Source organism: Rhinolophus sinicus, linkage group LG04, assembly GCF_036562045.2.
Source record: "Rhinolophus sinicus isolate RSC01 linkage group LG04, ASM3656204v1, whole genome shotgun sequence".
Lineage (NCBI taxonomy): Eukaryota > Metazoa > Chordata > Mammalia > Chiroptera > Rhinolophidae > Rhinolophus > Rhinolophus sinicus.
In genome coordinates this window covers 60,177,951-60,199,612 of record NC_133754.1, presented here as the reverse complement: position 1 = coordinate 60,199,612, position 21,662 = coordinate 60,177,951, and the positions used below count along the sequence as shown (strand labels likewise).

General features: G+C 34.7%; 1 protein-coding gene and 1 pseudogene across 1 annotated transcript in view; one reads left to right on the top strand and one right to left on the bottom strand.

The window, feature by feature from the left end:
* ADAM9 (ADAM metallopeptidase domain 9) overlaps window positions 1-21,662 on the top strand; it is a 98,088-nt gene that overhangs the window by 7,901 nt on the left and 68,525 nt on the right. The window contains exons 2-6 of the mRNA XM_019748146.2: window positions 1,931-2,028; window positions 4,628-4,686; window positions 14,319-14,397; window positions 19,993-20,069; window positions 21,080-21,275. Of these exons, the coding sequence (XP_019603705.2) occupies window positions 1,931-2,028; window positions 4,628-4,686; window positions 14,319-14,397; window positions 19,993-20,069; window positions 21,080-21,275 (509 nt within the window). The remainder of the gene's footprint in view (window positions 1-1,930; window positions 2,029-4,627; window positions 4,687-14,318; window positions 14,398-19,992; window positions 20,070-21,079; window positions 21,276-21,662) is intronic.
* On the bottom strand, window positions 7,039-7,634 carry LOC109456106 (small ribosomal subunit protein uS19; annotated as a pseudogene).

The following is a 21,662-nucleotide window of genomic DNA, read 5'->3' as shown; positions in this document are numbered from 1 at the left end:
AATAATCAATACTTTGAATAGTTTATGCTTTTTATTGAAGAAGCAATCCCCCCCCCGCTTTTTAATTTCAAAAGTAACACACAGGGGTTACAAAATACATACTCATTATAAAAACAAATTCAAACAATGCAGCCATACAAGACGGCAGGAAGTAAAGTCTAAGTCCTTATCTCATTACTCTCTGGTTCTATTCCATTGTGGTAGCTACTTTAAACAAGTTTGGTATATTTACTTGTGATATTTACATGTTTGTTTATGACACATTTTATAGTCTCATATATATGACATGTAATATAATGTTTCATGAACACTATAATACAGAGTTTTATAAAGGGAAAAGTAAAAGTCTCTACCTCGTACCATTTCCTGTAAGTACTTAAAAAACAATTACTTTAGTATAGAAAATATGAAACATACACAACAGCAGAGAAAAGAGTAATGAACTACTGTGTACCCATTACCCAGTTTTAATATAATTTTTTTATGTATCTTCTCCCTCAGACACACATTGGATAATTTTGATGCAAATCCTAGACATCATATCATTTTGTCCTTGGATAGTCAGAATGAATCTCCAAGACATAGGTCTTTTAAAAGAAAACTTTACCCACAATATTCTCATTACATTTAAAAATTAACAGTAATAAATGTCTAAGTATTGTTTTGTCTTGTGCACCTGAAACTAATAAAATTATATATATATAAAAAAATTAACAGTAATTTCTCAGGATCATTAGATACCTGTGCAGCATTAAAACCTCCCTGATTGTCTTAGAATTTTTCTTTTACCATGAATTTATTTGAATTAGGACCTAAACAGGTCCATACACTTATAAGGCTCTTTTAATTTATGAAGTTCCCCTCTTCTTCCTTTTTCATGGCATTTGTTTGTTGAAGAATTTCCACTTAATGAATTTATTTCCTAAATTGATCCATTAAGTGGAAGATGTGAGAGATCGTCTCTCCACCTTTCTGTCTGTGTACGCCAGTCTTAAGCCTCTGTATATGGATGTGGTTTTGATATATAGAGATATAACAGATATGGAGTTTTCATCCGTGGTCCTTAGATGGTGACCACTACTTTGTCAAGTTCACTGAAAAAATTGACAGTTCTTGGCAATGATGCTGGAAGAAGAAGAGACGTGTTGGACATATTGAAAGACTGTGTCGGACTCCAGCATGGGGTGTCTTCCTAAGGGATTTGTTTGGCCAATTTTGATTATACTTAATTTTTGCTCATGACTTTAGAACCCAAGGCTCACTTAAATATGATTCTACTGTGTGCTGAACTGAATAGGATTGGAATTGGGAGTAAGTCTGCAGGATTCTTTTGAGTTCTTCAATATTCATACATTTTACCTAAAGTTTATGTTTTTAGGACAGATTAATGGCAGTAATTTTATTTGAGATAATCGCTACATTGTTGAATGTGCATTTTATTGGAGTTAATCCATCAGACATTACAAGTAACTTTTCTCTCTTACCGTCCTTATCCATTTTGTAAGTATCCTAATATCACCTTGGGATGTAATTCATGTTGGATGAGGGTGGTAAATGCTGCTAGGCTTCAGATGCCTTTCCTTCACTCATTTCTCCATCAAAGCAGTTCGTGCACACGCACGTTTATATTTTAAGATTTCTTTTAATAAAAATAGTTAGGGTTTATAGCTAAAAGTTGTTTGAAAATGATTGCTGTGTATCTACTGTTTGGATAAAGACTGACATCCTTTTTTAGGAAATATATTTTTTCTCTTCATACTTACCTAGTGTATTGCTGTTTTCATGTACAACTATACATATATATTTTAAAATGGGAATGTCAGGTGATTTTTCTGATATGAACATTCAGCTTTTGATTTCTATTATATTTTGGTACATGTAGTTTTTCAGATTCACTTGGTATATAATGTGTTATTTCTGTTTTTTGTAGGCTTTCAACAGACTTCACACCTCTCTTCTTATGAAATTATAACTCCTTGGAGATTAACTAGAGAACGAAGAGAAGCCCGTAGGCCCTATTCAAAACAGGTATGTTATCTCTTGGGAAATATGTATGTATTTAAGTTGTTTTCTTTTAAATAACACAAGCGTATTAGTTTTAGTAGCGATTGGTTCAGTGAGTAATGTTGGCCATTGATTAGTACAGCACCATAAAGATGGCACTGATGATTATTGGACATTATTCGTGTCAAAGTGACATATTGATCCTTGATATCTTTCTTTTTTAAGACAAAATGGTCAACTTGAAAGTTAACAAATAGTTAAATAAAATTCTAGGACAAGGGTAGGATGCTGATTACATAGCTTTGTAATCCTTAACTGACTGGTGATGGCTACAGAGGTGTTGTTATGATAATAATAATAATAATAATACGTAACCTTTCTATTAGTTTGGGATAGGTAGAATACGCATACTGTATCTTCACAGATGCTAGAGTAGTGTGTTACATGCGTCTATCTGGGAATGTTTACTCAAAAGTAAGTTTTATCTCCATATTGGAAGAAGCACACTTTGCTGTTAATGGCGCAAACCAGTGCACAAAAATTATTTTTTATACTATTTTTTTCTTACTATCAATGTAAAGTTCAGAAACAATCTACTTGAATTTCAACAGATTTTGCAAACTCTTCAACTTTATGGACTTTTAATTTAACTTTATTGTAAAATTATACTAAGAGATAATGAAGGGTGGAGTTTATTACCTCTGAATTGCTGATATATTAATACATATAATGCAGCTTACACATTGCTTACGGACTGGGCATAGTAAAAAGAATACTGGAGTTTAGAATCAGGAACTTTTAATTCCTGCCCTCTCTTTGGGTACTACCAATAATTGGGTCGATCATTCAACTCCGTTTACTCCTCTATAAATAAGAAATAAATGACTCTAAGATCTCTTTCCAGTGGAACAATTTATAATTTTTCCTTATTTTTGTTTTGAATTGGGCGTTCTACCATTTGATGTTATTTTGCCTTAGAATAGAATTAACTTGTGCTTGCTTAGTTATGTTTCTTTTCTTCAATAGCACAGGAACTATGTTTTCTTCTTTATTGTGTTTCTAATCGTATCTTCATCAGTACTGCACACATCAATACTTGTGATCATAAAAAATGTCATTCATGTACCCTGATAAATGTTTGGAGAAGTAAAAGCATTGTTTAGGCATTGGGGATATGGGAGGGAACAAAACAGACAAAAATCCATTCCCTTACGGAGCTTCCATTCTAGTGCGGGGGTGGGGGGAAGAGATAATAAATAAATAATATAGATCAATAATATAGATTGCATAAGATGGTAATAAGTGCTCTGCAGAAAATTAAAAGCAGCAAGAGGGATAGGGAGTACAGAAGCAGGGGTAGGGTAGGAGGGTTTGTATTTTTTTAATAGGACAGCTTGTGGAGGTCTTACTGAGAAGGTGACCCATGAGTGAAAGACCAGGAGGAGGGGAGTGAGCAATGCAGGCAGATATTTGGGGAAAGAATATAGTATCATGAAACCATTTTTGGACTCAGAATTCTTCTCAGAGGAGATAGCAATGATGTTTTTATATCAGATGAATGGCCAAGAGCATACAGGATAGGAAGGCACAAGGCAAAATGATGGCAATGGAAGGAGCTTGGTATTTTTGATGCTTCATTGGAGATACAGGTAGATCACAAAGAATTCTCAGGTTCTCACTCAGGACATGGAAGTAGAATGCCAGGATCTGGAATTTGGTCTAGGCCTAAAAGTCAGATGTTAATGTGCCCTAGAAAAGGGGATCATACTCTTTTCGTGACAAGATGTTAATTTCTAGTCCAGACACAGTAGAGAAAATAAGAGGACACTTCTGATAATATTATTTGTTAAGTCCCTCCGTAACTTTCTCTTTTGTTAAAGAGTTAAGGCAAAGTTGAATCTTTTGGTTCCAGTTATCACATTAAATGCTTCTGGCTAATGAATTGGTGAGTTGCTGGGGAAGTTGTTTCAGAGAGGAGGACCCCATGACCTTGGGGTTGCCTCATCTCAATTCACTGACTGAAATGCTATTCATTATAAGACCTGCTATTATTTCATATACCACTAATTAAGAAAAAAACATAGTGCTACCATTCAGACTGCTGTGCCTTTGTACAGTGCGTCCTGATTTTAGAGATGTTCATCTGGGGGGATAAAAGTATGTTTTAGAATTAATGAAATATGGTAAATTGTGTGAAGATACAAAATTGTAAGGATGTATGAATTTCTTCTTAACTCTCAGATAACTAGAACTAGGGATAAACTCTTGAAACTAAGAGGGCCATTTCATTTAAAGAAAAGTAAGAACTACTTTATATTGTTGGTAATATATTATGAACTTAGTAAAAATAATTCCCCAAGTTATGGCTCAATTGTAAATGAATTTAAGAAGAGTTTCGATAACCTTGTAAGTGATTTTCCACAATAGATTATTAAAGGTAGGCAGGGATGGTCAGAGTATATTTTTATTATTTAAGAGCAGATATAAATTTCTTCCATAAAACAATTTCAGTTACCAAATTATTTTAATTTGGATGGAATTTCCAGTGCCCTATAAATATCTGTTGTTAAAAAGTAACTTATGAGATGGTGTTTTATTATTTTCTCTTTCTTTGTGCATTTAGGTATCTTATGTCATTCAAACTGAAGGAAAAGAGCATATTATTCACTTGGAAAGGAACAAGTAAGAAATTTAATTTTCTTTGGATTTTCAGTAATTTTTTTCCCAATAGTATATTGGTTTCTTTTCTAGTTAGATATTGTTTAATAGATTGATAAAAACGGAGAATAATGAGAGTAGAAGTGTGGAAAAAGGCATACTGTTTTGTATTTCCTTTGATATTAGCGTAAAGGAAAATAAAGTAAGAGAAAGTTGTGTTTAAGAAGAAAACTTTTTAATTGTGACAGCCCAAGGAACAACTTAGCAGGGATAAAGAAATCTTGAGTAATTGTATCAGTCTGTTAGAGCTGCCACAACAAAATACCACAGACTTAAACAACAGAAATTTATTTCTCACAGTTCAGGAGACTGGAAGTCCAAGCTCAAGGTACCAGCAGGGTTGGTGTCTGGTGAGAGCTGTCCACTTGGTTTGCAGATGGCCATCCATGTTCTCTCCGGTGCTCGCACGGCCTCTCCTTGGTGTGTGTGCATGGGGTGGGGGAAGTGGGAAAACGAAGCTCTCTGGTGTCTTTTCTTATAAGGACACTAATTCTGGAGGCTCAAGACCTCACCCTAATGACGTCATTTAACCATAATTGCCTCCTTAGTGGCCCTACCTCCAAATCTAGCCACACTGGGAGTTAGGGCTTCAACATACGAATTTTTTTGCAGAGCGTTGGGGGTGGGACACACAGTCAGTCCATAACAGTAGTCTCTCACCTCCTCCTTTTAATCTTTTCTCCTCATTTTGGCATGTTTCCACCTGATCCCACTTTGGTAATCTGTCTTCTTGGATTGCCTTTCTTTTTCCATGTTTAAAAATTAAATTTATTGGGGGTGACATTGGTTGTTAAAGTTATATAGGTTTCAAGTGTGCAATTCTGTATTACATCACCTGTGTATTATGTTCTGTGTTCACCACCCAAAGTCAGATTGCCTTCCATCACCATATATTTGACCCCTTTTGCCCTCTTCTACCCAACTCCCCTTTACCCTTACCCTCTGCTAACCACTAAACTGCTGTCTGTATCTACGAGCATTTGTTTGTTTGTCTTGTTTGTTGCTTTCAGTTTTATATCTCACCTATGAGTGAAATCATATGGTTCTTGACTTTTTCTGTGCGATTTATTTAGTTTACCATGATAATCTCAAGATCTATCCATGTTGTCGAAAATGGCAGTATTTCATCTTATTGCTGTGTAATATTCCGTGTGTGTGTGTGTGTGTGTGTGTGTGTGTGTGTGTGTAACGTCTTCTTTATCCACTCATCTATCGAAGGATGCTTTGGTTATTTCCATGTCTTTTCCACCATGAATAATGCTGCATTGAACATAGGGGAACATACATCTTTATGGATAAATGTTTTCAAATTTTTTGGGTTGATACCCTGAAGAGGAATTGCTGGATCATATGTTAACTCTATTCTTAATTTTGTGAAAAACCTCCGTACTGTTTTCTATAGTGGCTGTACCAATTTACATTCTCACTAGCAGTGTATGAGCGTTCCTTTTTCTTCACAGTCCCTCCAAAACTTGTTACTATTTGTCTGTTGATAATAGCCATTCTAACAGTTGTGAGGTGGCATCTCATTGTGGTTTTGATTTGCTTTTCCCTAATAGTTAGAGCATCTTTTCATGTATCTGTAGGCCATTTGTATGTCTTCTTGGGAGAAGTGTCTGTTCAGGTCTTCTGCCCATTTTTTAATTGGATTGTTTGTTTTTTTGCTGTTGAGTTGTATGAGTTCTTTATATACTTTGGATATTAGCCCCTTGTCAGAGGTGTCTGCAAATATCTTCTCTCATTCGGTTGGTGGCCTCTTTGGCTTGTTGATGGTTTCTTTTGCTGTGCCAAAGCTTTTCGTTTGACATAGTCCCATTTATTTATTTTTGCTTTTACTTCCCTTGTCTTTGAGGTCAAATTCATAAAATTCTCTAGAAGTTTTAATACCTATATTTTCTTCTATGCAGTTTATTGTTTCAGGTGTTATATTTATGTCTTTGACCCATTTTGAGTTAGTTTTGGTGTGTGGTGACAGTCTAGTTTCATTCTTTTGCATGTGGCTTTCCAGTTTTCACAGCACTACTTATTGAAGAGGTTTGCTTTTCTTCATTGTATGTTTTAGGCTCATTTCTCGAAAATTACTTACCCATGTATATGTGGATTTATTTCTGGATTCTCAGTCCTGTTCCATTGGTCTGTGTGTCCTTTTCTGGCAATTTCATGCTGTTTTGATTATTGTCACTTTGTAGTATAATTTGAAGTCAGGGAGTGTGATAACCTCCAGCATTGTTCTTTTTTTCTCAGGATTGCTTTGCCTATTTGGGGTCTTTTGTTTAGATACAAATCTGATGATTTTTTGTTCTGTTCTTTAAAAAATGCCATTGGGTTTTGATGGGGATTGCATTAAATCTGTTTGTTGCTTTGGGTAATATGGCCATTTTAACTATATTGATTCTTCCAATCCATGAGCATGGAAAATCTTCCCATTTCTTTGAGTTTTCTTCTTTTTTTCAAAGAAATCTGTGCCTTTATTGCCAAGCAGGCTACTTGAGGGGGATGAAGCAGGAGGAGTGGGTGGCCCCCAGTGCCAGGCTGGCTGTGCTTCCCCAGCTTGTGGGTGATGGAGAACTTGCCCAGGTAGTGGCCGATCATCTCAGGCTTAATTTCCACCTTGTTGAAGGTCTTGTCATTGTTGACACCCACCATACTCCCAACATCTTGGGCAGGATGATCGTGTCCCATAGGTGCATCTTCACCTCCTCGTGCTTCTCCATGGGCAGCGCCTCCTTGGCCTTGAGCAGGTGCTTCAGCAGTGACGGCTGCTTCCTCTGCAAGTTCTGGTTTAAACACTGCCGCTGCCGGGCCCTGTACAGCTGCATCAGCTGCCCATAGGACATGTTCAGCAGCTGGTCAAGGTTCATGCCTCGGTAGGTGATGAACTTGCGGAAGGTCTGCTGCTTTTTCTGCTCCATCTTTGTGTCTTCTTCACCTTCTTTTAATAATGTCTTTTAGTATATATAGTATATCCTTAACATCCTTTGTTAAGTTTATTCTTAGATATTTTATTCTTTTTGTTGCAATTGCAAAAGGCATTGTTTTTGTTTTTTCATTTCTTTTTCAGAAATTTCACTATTAGTATATAGGACTGCAATGGATTTTTGTATGTTGATTTTGTATCCTGCAACTTCACTGTATTTGTTTTATTGTTTCTAAGTTTTTTTGGTGGAGTCTTTAGGGTTTTAATCAAACATGGATGCTGTATCTTGTCAAATGCTTTTTCTGCATCTATTGATATGATCATATGATTTTTATCCTTTATTTTGTTTTATGTGGTATATCATATTGGTCAATTTGCTTATTTTAACCATCTTTGTACCCCTGGAATGAACCCCCAGTTGGTTGTGATGTGTAGTCTTTTAAATGTATTAGATTCGTGAGTATTTTGTTTAGGATTTTTGCATCTGTGTTATCAGAGATATTGGTCTGTAATTTTCTTGTGTTATCCTTACCGGGTTTTGCTATCAAGATAATGTTGGCTTCATAAAATGAGTTAGGAAGTATTGTTTCTTCTTCAGTTTTTTGGAAGAGTTTGAGAAGGACAGATACTAAATCGTCTTTGAGTGTTTGGTAGAATTCACTAGTGAAGTCATCTATTTGGTCCTGTACTTTTGCTTTTTGGGAGGTTTTAGATGAATGTTTCAATATTCTTGCTGTTGATTGGTCTATTTAGATTTTCCAGTTATTCATTATTCAGTCTGGGAAAAGTTATGTATTTTTAAGAACTTGTCCATTTCTTCTAGGTTATTGAATTTGGTGGCATATAGTCCTTCATAATATTCTTGTATGATACCTTATATTTCTGTGGTATCTCTTGTAATTTCTCCTCTTTCATTTCTGATTTTGTTTATTTATATCTTTTCTCACTTTCCTTAGTGAATCTAGCTATGGGTTTGCCAATTTTATTAATCTTTTCAAAGTGTTAGCTCTTTGTTGCATTAATTTTTACTCTATTTCACTTAATTCTGTTCTAAATTTTTTTATTATTTCCTTCCTTCTGCTGCCTTTGGGCTTCATTTGTCCTTGTTTTTATTCTTATTTAAGAGGTAATGTTCAGTTGTTTCTTTGGGATTTTTCTTGTTTCTTGAGATAGGCTTGTAATGATATACACTCTGTTATTACCACTTTTGCTGTATCCAAAAAGTTTTGATATGTTGTATTTTCATTCTTATTTGTTGCTATATATCTTTTGATCTCTCCTTTTGTTTCTTCTTTCACCCAGTCATTCTTTAGCAGCATGTTGTTTATTCTCCACATATTTGTGGTGTTTTCTGCTTTCTTTTGGCAATAGAACTCTAATTTGAAAGCATTGTGATCAGACAATAGCTGGGTATGATTTCAGTCTTCGCTTGTTGAGGCTAGTTTTGTATCCCAACATATGGTCTATCGTTGAGGATGTTCCATGTGCAGTAGAGAAGATTCTGGTGTTCTGGGATGAAAGGCTCTGTAAATATTGATTCCGTCTATTTGGGTCTAGTGTGTCATTTAAGGCCAATTATTTCCTTATTGATTTTCTTTTTGCATGATCTATCCATAGCTATAAATGGCGTATTTAGGTTCCCTACTATAATTGTGTTTTTGTCAGTTTCTCCCTTTAGTTCTGTTAGTAGTTGCTTTATATATTTTAGTGCTCTCTGATTGGGAATATATATGTTGATAAGTGTTATGACTTCTTGATGTATTGTCCCCTTTGTCATTATGAAATATTCATCTTTGTCTCTTGTTACTTTTTTTATTTTGAAGTCAGTTTCTTCAGGTATTAATATGGCTATACCCACTTTTATCTGGATGCCATTTGCTTGGAGTATGGTTTTTTTGCCCTTTCACTTTGAGTCTATATTTGTCCTTGCAGTTGAGATGGGTCTCTTGAAGGCAGCATGTGGTTGAGTTTTATTTTTTGATGCAGTCTTCTACTCTGTGCCTTTTTATTGGTGAGTTCATTTCTTTTACATTTAAAGTGATTATTGATATATGAAGATTTCCTATAGCCATTTTGTCTTTTGTTTTCTGCTAGCTTTTCTTTGCCCTTATGTTTCTATCTATTATTTTAGTTTGGTGGTATTCTGTGATTTTTTTTTCCTGTTTCCTCTTATGTGTCTCAGTTCTGGATTTGTGTGTCTGTGTGTGTGTGTGTGTGTGTTTACCATTAAGTTTATGTAAAAGAAAGTTTCATGTATACAGTAGTCCTTTTCTTTCTGCATGCATTTTATTTCCACTCTCCTTTGCAAATTCAGACCTTTATCCCCACCCCTTTTACTTTTTTGGTGTCAGAAATTATCCCTATTTATGCTGTGAGTTCATTTTCGGGTTGCAGTAGCTATTGTCTGTTGTTTTTTACCTTTAACTTTTATGTTATATTTAAGTGTATAATGCCCTATTCTGAATAAGAGGTTCAATTTCCTGCTTCTGTCTGCCTGTTAGTGATCTTACTCATAGTTTTGTATTTTTTTTTGTTTCAGCGTAAGTAACCGCTTTCAGTAGCCTGTATTGCATGTCTTGTGGTTCAAAATTCCCTCAGCTTGTATGTCTGGAAAGGTCTTTATTACTCCTTCATATCGAAAGTATAACTTTGCTGGATATATTATTTTTGGTTGGTAATTTCTCTCTTTCACTAGTTTGAATATTTGAGTCAACTCCGCTCTTGCTTTTAGAATATCTGCTGAACAATCTAATAATAACTAATTGGGTTTCCTTTTATGGGTCACTGTCTTCCTTTCTCTGGCTACCTTGAGAATTCTTTCTTTGTCATTAATTTTTGACAGTTTTAATGTAATGTGCCTTGGAGAAGACCTTTTTGGACTGAGATAATTAGGTGTTCGGTTTACTTCTTGAATTCGAGGATCCAGTTTTTTCCATAGGTTTGGGAAGTTCCCATTGACTGTTTGTTTGAATAGGTTCTCTGTTCTTTTCTCCCTCTCTTCACATTTTGGTATACCCATTATTCTTATATTACTCTTTCTGATGGAGTCAGATAGTTCTTACAGAGTTTTTTCATTTCTTTTTACTCTCAGACACAGTGTTGCATTGCCTGAGGTGTCCCATGTGCCCCAACTCAGATCAGCTGTGATGTCTGTTGGCTGCGTTTTTTAAATGCCCAGCTTCTCACTGTGCTGAGCCATCCACTTCCCTGTGGCTTGTCTTTTCCCCTCTGTTCTTATGTAGGAAAACTTTCAATGTCGTTAGTGAGAAATTTCAGAAAAAAAATGCCAGCTAGTAAACTCACTGATAGTAAGGTGTGAATGATGGGATGTACAGTGTTGCTGTCTAAAGAAGTGCTGCTCAAATTGTTGTCCTTGAACCAGCAGCAGCCTCTGTGAATTTGTCATAAATGCACATTCTCAGGTCCAACCCTAGAATGAATCAGAATTTTGGGACGTGTCACAGCCATCTGTGTTTTAACGAGCTTTCCAGGTGATTTATATACATCCTCAAGTTTGAATATTACTTGTCATCTTAGAAGAGGATGCTGAGCCAAAGGGTCTGAGTCTCCTTGGCAGAATTTCAGGCAGTGTGACAGATATTTTTGGAGATGCTTTCTGAAGCCTTCTACTGTAGTTGACGAAAGTTAACATTTATTGAGTATTTTCTCTATCAGGCTCTGTACCAGGTACTTTTAAGTGTATTATTTATTTAATTCTCACAAAACTCCTGAGAGACCATGCTTGACTCCTGTGTAATGATGTCAGTATGTACAAAATTCTAATTTTTTTGAAAATTTCCATTTATTTTAAATGTGTTTTTCCAGGACCCATCAGCTCTAAGTCAAGTAGTTGTTTTTTCAAACTAGTTGTGGAAGGCGCAGCTCACAGTGGCCCATGTGGGGATTGAACAGCAACCTTGTTGTTAAGAGCTTGTGCTCTAACCAACTGAGCTAACCAGCCACTCCTATTCTAATAGGTCTAAATATTTTCTCCTATTCTTCTTTCTACAAGGAGATGTAAACTAATTAAAATTATTTCAAAAAATAATAGTTCCTTATGTTTGCATAGTTTTTTAGCTTATAAAGCATGTTCATAACCTTTGTCTCATGTATCATATTGTCATAACTTCATTGAAGAGCAGTGTTTATTGTTCTCATTTTGTGCATGAGAATAATGCAGTTCGGGAAGGTTAGTTGACTTGCTCACTATCATGTAGTTTGTTAAGTGTTCAAGCTGAGACTCTAATCCAAGTCATTTGACCTGAAGTCTAGTGATCTATATATATATGTGCTATGTATTGTCTACATTGCTGTGCTTTTTGAATTGGTGGGCAAATGTTATGCTTCTGGGCATTTGTAAGAGTTGTTAGGCTTTTGAATGTCATTGATAGGTGGTCACCAAAGCTAGTGATCACTAATGAAAAAAAGGGTAAATAGCTACAATAAAAAGACCCAGATACATTCTCTTTAGTAATGGGGAAATTACGAAGTTCAATAAAGGAGTGACTATATTCAAGTAAATGCTTCTGTTTTCTTCCCATTACCTCTAGAATAGTGATCTTAACTGTTTTGAAGTCATGAATCCCTTGGAATCTGGTTAAAGCTGTGAACCTTTCTTGCAGAGGGGTGTACATACTGTGTTTCTCCGAAATAAGACCTAGTCGGACTATCAGCTCTAATGCATCTTTTGGAGCAAACATTAATATAAGACCCGGTATTATGTTATGTTGTATTATATTATACCTGGTATTGTACTATATTATATTTTATTATATTATACCCGGTCTTATAGTAAAATAAAAGTATTAATTTTTGCTCCAAATGACACATAAGAGCTGATGGTTTGGCTAGGTCTTATTTTCGAGAAAACATGGTAATCACTAACATTAGGGTATTTGGCAGGGACTGGGGTTGGGGGAAAGAAGACAGTACATCTTTTCTCTGCCTGTGCTGAACAAATTTAAAAATAAAAAAGTTCTAGGTTGGAGGATTTAGCTTAGAATGAGAACCTGATGGACCTATAATCCTGAATCCAGTATTAGGCAGATTTAGTTGTTCATGGTCAATGCTGCATGTTGGCAGGCCTGCTGCTGGAGAAGCATCATGGAATTTGTGCTCTCACTGGGCAGGCAGTAGCTTCCAAAGAGGAAGAAGGGCAGAGCAAATCCAAGTATCTCCAGTTTATTCTTTTCAAATTCACCACAAGAGGGATCAAAGAGTGTGTTTGGTAGGGGAGAGTAAGAGCAGGGGAGACCATGCAATGACTGAACAGGGTTGGATAATTGAAAGGACTTAAGACTCCCCACTCTCCCAAGCTCACTTAAGTAGACTTTAATAAAGGAAAAGGATAAGTACATTGGGAAAGAGAAAGTGCAAGTAATCACCAAGGGGTCCAGAAACTTCCAGGCAGAGCCCCTCAGGGCCCTTTCTCAGTTGCACAGATGTGGCTTGTTTTCAGATTACAAACAACTGAGATATGTGTGAAGCATCATATTTTTAGGGGAGCTGAGGCACAAGTTTACAGAGTGGGTCTTCTATACAACACTGCTCGTTTAGCTGAAGTCAGGCTGTGTGACTGATTAAACTGCATGCAAACCATCAATCTGTCCGTTTCTAAACAGTATAGACAGGCTGACCCTGGATGCCTCCAGGGGAGTTTAGAACCATAAATGACACATCATAAATCACTAGCTAACACACTGCTTCACTGACTTGTGCCCTAGCCCTGGTGATAAGCATAGAGCTGCTCCAGTTCTGCTGCAAATGACAGTCTTTGCTTGACCAAACTTGAGTCAGGCTTCTGAACCTTTTCCTAAGCACATTGGTGCTCTTACTTGTGAAATCCAGCTTTCGCAAGAGCCCTGCCCCACCTCCCCCCCATATCTGATCACTCTGGATGTCTGATCAGGTTTCTCATCCTCCACCATCCCCAGGTGACGTCTGATCTCCCTGACCTCTCTTTAGTAAGAATCTGTTATGTTGGTTTAGCCAGAGCCTCCCTTACCCTTGATGTTTCCTCATAGTAATTTTCCATCCACTGAACCTCACACTGCTCCTTGGTTATAAATTTCCACTTGCCCATGCTGTGTTTGGAGTTGAGCCTGATCTCTCTCCCACACTGTGAAGTGCCATTGCAGTCGTCCCCATGACTTACCACGGCGGTCCTGCATAAAGTCTGTCTTACCATCCTTAACAAGTGTCACTGGAGGTCTTTTCTTTAGCAAAGATAACCATCCCTATCTTTACACATATGGTTTACACAACTGAGCTCCTGTGACATGCAAGGAAGCGTCAGGAATCAGCAATACTTGTTTCTTCCAACAACTGACATGGAATTTGCCTTGGTACTTAGCAAGTTAAGGCAATGAATGCTTCTTGTTTACATAGGACTTTTAGAAAAGAATAAAAGCACTTATTTTTCTTCTAAAAATCTAATGTATTATATAACCTATTTTATACTTCTCCTGTGAGATGTATCAGAAAAATTTAAGGTCATTACTTGTGTTTACTTTTTTGCCAGCATTTTGTGACCATTAGAACAAATGTGCTGCTTAACATTTATGAGCTGTTAGTTTTATGGTTGCTCCTTGTTTACATAATATATCAGGTGGAAGTTTTTATTCCTGCTCATCTCTTCTAGGAATAATGCCTTATGAGTTGTGTTTTATTCCTCTTCCAGAGACCTTTTGCCCAAAGATTTTGTAGTTTATACCTACAACAAGGAAGGGGCTCTGATCTCTGACCATCCTGATATACAGGTAATATATTCTCCTTTGGATTCTATAGCAGAATTTAAAACAATTATAATGTTAAAATGCGTTCTGTTCAGGTACTCAGGACTGCTACATTGCACAACCCCAAGGGTCACCTTTGACATTATAATATATGGAGTTGTCCTGGGGGTGGTGGGTGCATTTATATAGATTAAACTGTATCTTAGAGCTAGCTCTTCAGTCAAGTGTTTTTTTAAAGACCGGGAAAATAATTTTCTGTTTAATGATAATCTTTACTGATTATGAAGGTGGAAAGTTTGCTGTATTTTGAAAATAAAATTTTTTTGACTTTTTTTTGCTGAAAGTTAACTATCTCCAAAAGCACATCTTACTTACTTATTAAGCCGTTTGATTTGCCATTAGTACTTAGTAAAGAACAAACAGTGGCTTGCTGTTATGTGTTGTAATTTTTCACTGAAAACAATTCTTTTATAAAAAAGTGTGGTCCTCTTTGTACCAGAGAACAGAATATTCCTGAGGGTAGAACTGGCCAGGAATTCGAAAAAATTGGCAGATGTCAAATATGGCTTTATGTATTATTTAATTAGAACACAAAAGTTTCTAGTTTTATTCAGGAACAGTCTTTTACAATACTTCTTGGCAGTTAGGTAGTATATACTTTTTTCTTTCATAATAGTTTTCATGAGAAGTCTTTGTTCCCATTAACATGTATTATTTTCCCCCTGAGCTTTGTAATGTTTTGCTGGGTTGAATTGTTTATGTAAGTTGTGCACTTTTGCAGCACTCTTTAAATATAGAAGGCAAAGCCTTTATTTTAGAATAATTAATATTTTAATTAAATTATTTTAATTAATTAGCAATTAAAAAATTAAGGTAATGCTGACTTAGCTCTGTCCTTTTCTGATTCCTTTATCTTAGTGTTCTGTTTGTCCATTGTTTAATAGCAAATGGAGGAGCTTAAATTTACATGATAGTATAAACCAGATCACAAATAACCCATCCATCCATCTAGTATTCATCCATCCAATCATCCATCCAAAGATTACTATGTAACGAGGCCAAAGATCACATAATTTATGCCACTTGACAAAGCAATGATCTTTTTTTTTCTTGTAGAGGTTTCTTGGCATGGGTTCTGGAGACATACACTGGACTCAAATATTGGCTCTATCATTTATTTGCTGGTTAAATTACTTTAACCTGTTTGTGCCTTAGTTTCCTCACCTTAAAATGGGAATAATAATTACAACTTCACGGAGTTAGTAGGAGGCTTAACTGAGTTAATACTTGTAAGATACTTAGAACAGTCTGACAACTTTTAACTACTAAATAAATATTATTACTTGTTATTATTGAAAGTATATATGCTTAAAACTGCTAGAAATAGATTTCAGTTATATACAAATTTGTGTAACTGTTATCTTGAAGTGTTATTATGGAATTGTGCTTTCCTTGGTGTCTGAAAAATAAAAACTAAGGCAGATGGAGTCTTAACTATTTCTTGGTTATTGAATATTGTTCAGATAGATGACAGTGTGACTATAGATTTCAGATACCAATTAAAACTTTGGCATATAGCTAGATTGTCAGATATCATGATGACGTACTTTTGTCTTTAAAATGCAATTAAGTTGCACTGAAAATTTAAATGCTTTCTCTTATGATTCTGTTTTTAAAGGTTAAGGTAATTTGTAAAGCTGTTACCTGGCTTTCATAATCAGTGTCTTCCACAAGGCCATTTTTTCACAAAGAAACAAAGTTTTAATAACTACTTTATATGAATTACTGTGTGAAATAGAACTCCAAATTACTATGTCTTAGAGCTTTGGGGTACCTTGCAAATGCATTAGAAAAGTCTTTTAACTAGTTCCCCCAACTAACTGATGCTCTATGTTATCTTTGAAAAATGTATTGACTGCCCAAGGATCACTGGATTCGTGTGGCTAGTAGGCTGTTCTCTAATAATAGTTCAGTGTATTTCTGCTCCCACTAGTTGAGTTTTTTTGCTTAGTTTGTGTGTTTCCTAAATTGTTTATGCCTTTTATACCTTTACTGTCATCATGCAATTTAATTAGATGTTTTATAAACTTATAAAATATGACTTGTTTTTAAAAAAAACTAAATGGAATGCTTTGCAAAGATTTAATAAGAGCAAGTTATTTAAAAAAACCCATCAAGTTAGTAGATTAAGTGACCAAGTCCTAGATTTCGGTCATGTCAAATAAGAGAGCTTCTATTATAGTTGAAACTAAAAATATTTAATTTTTGAGTGTATTAGTTACTGTATTACTGTCTCATAAGTGTTAACCTTGTCTATAATAGTAGAAGGTATTTTTTTCCTCTAGTGAGAAGAAGGCAATATCAAAGCTACACTTTAACTACAAAGCACTAGAAAGGAAAACATTAATGGTTGTGAATTGTCCCACACAGGAACAAGTGGTAAAATGTTGAAATTCAGCTTGTATTGTTTAGTGTATAATTGTTAAAATATTTTCACAATTTTAGACTTACAGGAAAAGTTGTATGAGTTTTATAAAACATTCATGCATACCTTCACCTAGATTCTTGAAATGTTAACATTTTACTATATTTGTTTTATTCTTCTCTATTTATTTCTGAACCTTTTTAAGAGTATGTTGCAGACATGGTGTCCCTTTACCTTTAAATATTTCAGTGTAAGTGTCCTAAAAACAAGGAATTTTTTTTTTGGTAACCATAGTACAATTCTCAAAATTAGGAACTCAACATTGAAGCAGTACTATTATCTAATTAACAGACCTTATTGATTTTTTTTTTTGGAGGGTCTATTATCCCAATGATGTCCTTTATAGTTGTCTGACTGTGGAATGAAGGTATAGTGGCCACTGAAACAAGAAGGTATCTTGAGACTAAAAAATGAGGCAGACAACTCCATAGAATATACTAGTTTATTTTAGGATAAGTTACTACAGGGGTAGGATGGGAGCAGAAGGCGACCCCACAGTCTGCTCAGCTGATCTCCCCTACCAGACACTTGTTACAGTAAATATTTTATAATATAAAGTACTAATTGACAAGACAAAGGGACAAAGAATACAGTATGTGCCAAGAACCATACCTCCTGGTGGTCTTAGGATGGATGATGATTGCTTACAATGCCAGCACCTAGTTTGATATTTATTTTGGTTCCCATGCCTTTCTGGCCATTACTGCCAAGAATCTCTATGGCTATATTATGTAAGTTATAAAGAACACAGATAATCATTAACTATAAGGCTTTGTTATGCTGGCTGAAACTACTGTGTTTCCCCGAAAATAGGACCTAGCTGGACCATTAGTTCTAATGAGTCTTTTGGAACAAAAATTAATATAAGACCCGGTATTATATTATATTATACCCAGTATTATATTATATTATATTATATTATATTATATTATATTATATTATATTATATTATAATATTTTACCTGGTTTTATGTTATGTAAGACCCGGTCTTTATTATATTAAAATAAGATTGGGTCTTATATTAGTTTTTGCTCCAAAAGGTGCATTAGAGCACCTTTTGGTCCGGCTAGGTCTTATTTTTGGGGAAACACGGTAGTAAGGTTAGTCAGAGTTGACAGCATGAAAAATTCGAACAAGAAATCAGGGGCACAGAGATGGAGTCAGTCTTATTCATGTCAGTATCTATATAATAGCAAAAGAAAATCCAAGTTCATATTTGCATTTAGTAGTCATGTCTCTTTAGTATCTTTTAATCTGAAAATCCTTGTCTTTCCTTGTATTTCACAACATAGGCATTTTTGAGAAGTATAGACCAATTTTTTTTTTTCCCCTGTAGAATGTCCTGCAATTTGAGTTTTTTGGATGTTTACTCATGATCAGATTCAGGTTATGTACTTTTGGCAGAAATACCACCGAAGTGATACTGAGTGGTTCTCAGTGTATCTATGCTTACATTAGCCCTATTACTGATAGTGTTAACATTGATCGTTTGGTTAAGGCGTTCTCTGCCAGGTTTCTCCTCTGTAAAGTTACTGTTTTTGCCTTTTTAATTAATATTACGGTTATATACTTTCAGACCATACAGAAATCCTGTTACTTCTCAAATTTTTACCCATTAGTTTTAGTATTTAGGATTTGCCTTAATCAATTATCATGATGGTTGTTAAAATGGTGGTTTCCTAATTTCATCAGTGCTTCTAGATTCATCAGTGCTTTCTACTGTAAGGAAGAGTTTACCCCTTATTTGTTTGCATTAGTACAGACTCATGAGTTCTTACTTTATCATGAGTGAGATTGAAAATCTTTTCTCTATGTAAGGGCATTTTTATATCCTCCTTTGAAAATTGTCTTTATATGTCTTTTCCCTAGTTTTTTATTGGGTTTTTAAGCTTTCCCCTTCAATTTTTAGGAGTTCTTTATAGTTAAGGATATTAACCCTTTATCTATGATATATTTTCTCCTAGTCTGTGAGTTATCTTTTGACCTTGCTTTTTGATGTTTCCATGTAGAAGTTTAAAAAGTTTTTTTTATATAGCAAAAAATATCAGTCTTTTATTGCTTTTGATGGATAGTTAGAAAGTCTTTCTCTACACCCAGATTAAAGAGGAATTCATCCATGTTTTCTTTTAGTTCTTGTATGGTTTTATTTTTTATGTTTAGATTCTTGATCCATTTGGAGTTTATTCTTATGTATGGTGTAAGGTATGGATCTAATTTTATCCTTTTCCAAATGTTTAACCAGTGGACTGAGCACCATTTATTAAAAGTACGTCTTTGCCACAGTCATTTGAGGTGCCACTTTCATTATATAAAGTTCCATGTTTATTATACTTTGGTTTATTTTGAGACTTTATATGCTGTTCCATTGGTTGGTCTCTCAATTAATGCACCACCAGTACAATACTGCTTTAATTATTAAAGCCTTGTAGTATATCTTAATGTCTGGTAGGGCTAGTTCCTCTTCCCCACACACCCTTGGCTTATTTTGTTTGTTTTTTTAGTGCTTTGTAATTCTTTTAAAGATGAGAAAATCTTATTGTGTACTGAAAAATCTGATATTAGTAAGTGATACTATGCTTGCATTTCTACTGGTCAATTCCTTGCTCAAAATTAAGGATAAAGGCTCTTTAGTTTTTAAAGATGGCTAAATGTGTAACTAAAATAAAGAAAATATAGTCAATATATCGTTAGGAAGAAAAGAAAATAATCAAACTCACATTTTTTTTTTTTTTTTTTTCTACATACTAAATCTTTTTTCTCTTGACATCATTAGCCTATTACAAGGTCCTCTTCTGTATTAGATGTTAATTGGCTGCTATTACTTCTTGGATTGACTATGATTTAAAATGTTAAAATGTAAAGCATGATGTAATGCTGTCTTGTTCTGTTTCAAGGGTTAAAGGTTATTGGGGTAGAGCTGTTTGTACTTAGCATTCTTTAGAATTCCACCTCAACATTTGCGTACGTGGTAGACAGTCTGAAACAGCCTAAAGAATGTGATACTATGAGAGCCAATAACATAAATAAAATTTCTAGTTTACTGACCTTAAATAATTTTGTTAGCTCTGTAATTTCTGTGATGATTTTCAACAATATAACAGTATTTGAAGTAAAGACAGTTTTTATCATTTAGGATCATTGTCATTATCGGGGCTATGTGGAGGGAGTTTATAATTCAGCCATTGCTCTTAGTGACTGTTTTGGACTCAGGTAAGGAATTTTATTTATCAATTCTTTTTTCCCTCTATTTCTTACTCCTTTCCCTCTCTCTGTTTCCACATCAAGTCATTTGAGTGAATTAAAAAAGTTAGATTTTACTTTGATGTTGCTGAAGGTCTTTAGAGCTATGTTTCAGATATCATTTTTGGCATATTTATTTAGGAAACCATTACAGTTGATGAATTTTAATATCTAAAGAGAAAATTTTATTTTTTGAGAGTGCTAAATAATTTTTGCTATTTAAAATAAAACATATTTTAAATTTCTGTAGCACTTCACTTTATGTTTATAAAATTTTCACCAATATTCTTTTGGTTAAGTCTGCTAATGACTGTGAAAAGGGCTCCTTATTTGCATATTTAGGTGTGCAAACTGAAGTTCAGAGAAGTATCATATCTAGTGAAATGATAATAATACTAAAATTACATTTATTAAGGATCTGGCAGGATGACACTGTGCTGGCTGATTGATTACGTGATTGAAGTAATATACATTACTTTTATTTCTCAAACCATCTATATAAGATGCCTATGATTACCCCATATAAGTAATAACAATTATAGAATAGTTACTGTGTAACAGGCAATATTCTAAGTATTTTGCACTCATTAAATAATTTAGTTTTCAGAACAACCCTGTGCAGAATGTCAAGTATAGCAGAGGTTGAATAACTTTCTTAGAGTCCCACAGCTAGTAGGAAACATCTGGGAATCAATTCTGGTTCTCTTGCTTGTAGACTTGTAGCCACTATTCTGTATTGCCTTTCATTATAGTAATCACTCAGAGAGGTTAAGTAACTTTCGGGCCTGATGGTAGTAAGTAGCTGTCTTGAACTTTAAGTTGAGGTCTGCCTGACTCTAAAGTCTTATATTTTTCTTTATACTATGTTACTCTTTCTTACACATGTTAAGGACTAGGACTTGAATTTAGGTTTTCTGATTCCTTTTCCTGTGTATTTTTCTTCATTCTTAAAAATTGTGTATGTGTAATGCAACACTTAGAGGATTGCTGCATATAGAGAATGTGAGTTATGGGATCGAACCCCTGCAAAACAGCTCTCATTTTGAGCACATCTTTTATCGAATGGATGATGACCACAAAGAGCCTCTGAAATGTGGGGTTTCCAACAAGGATATAGAGAAAGAAACCATAAAGGATGAAGAGGAAGAGCCTCCTAGCATCACTCAGCTACTTCGAGTAAGGGAATATATTTCTTTATGGCTCTGACTAAAGGTTTTCTTTTCTTTTTTTTTTTTTTTTGGTTATTTATTTGGCTTAATACAGAAAGCTATTTTTATTGTATAAAATGAAGCATAATTGTTTTGAGCATTTTCTTTATTTTTAGTTTTTCTTATTTTCAATTATAGTTGACATACAATATTATATTAGTTTCAGGTGTACAACATAGTGATTAGACATTAATATACCTTACGAAGTGATCACCCCAAGTCTAGTACCCACCTTGCATCATACATAGTTATTACAGTATTATTGACTATATTTCGTATGCTGTATTTTACGTCTCCTTGACTATTTTTATAACTGGCAGTTTGTACTTAATCCCTCTCACCTTTTCCACCTATT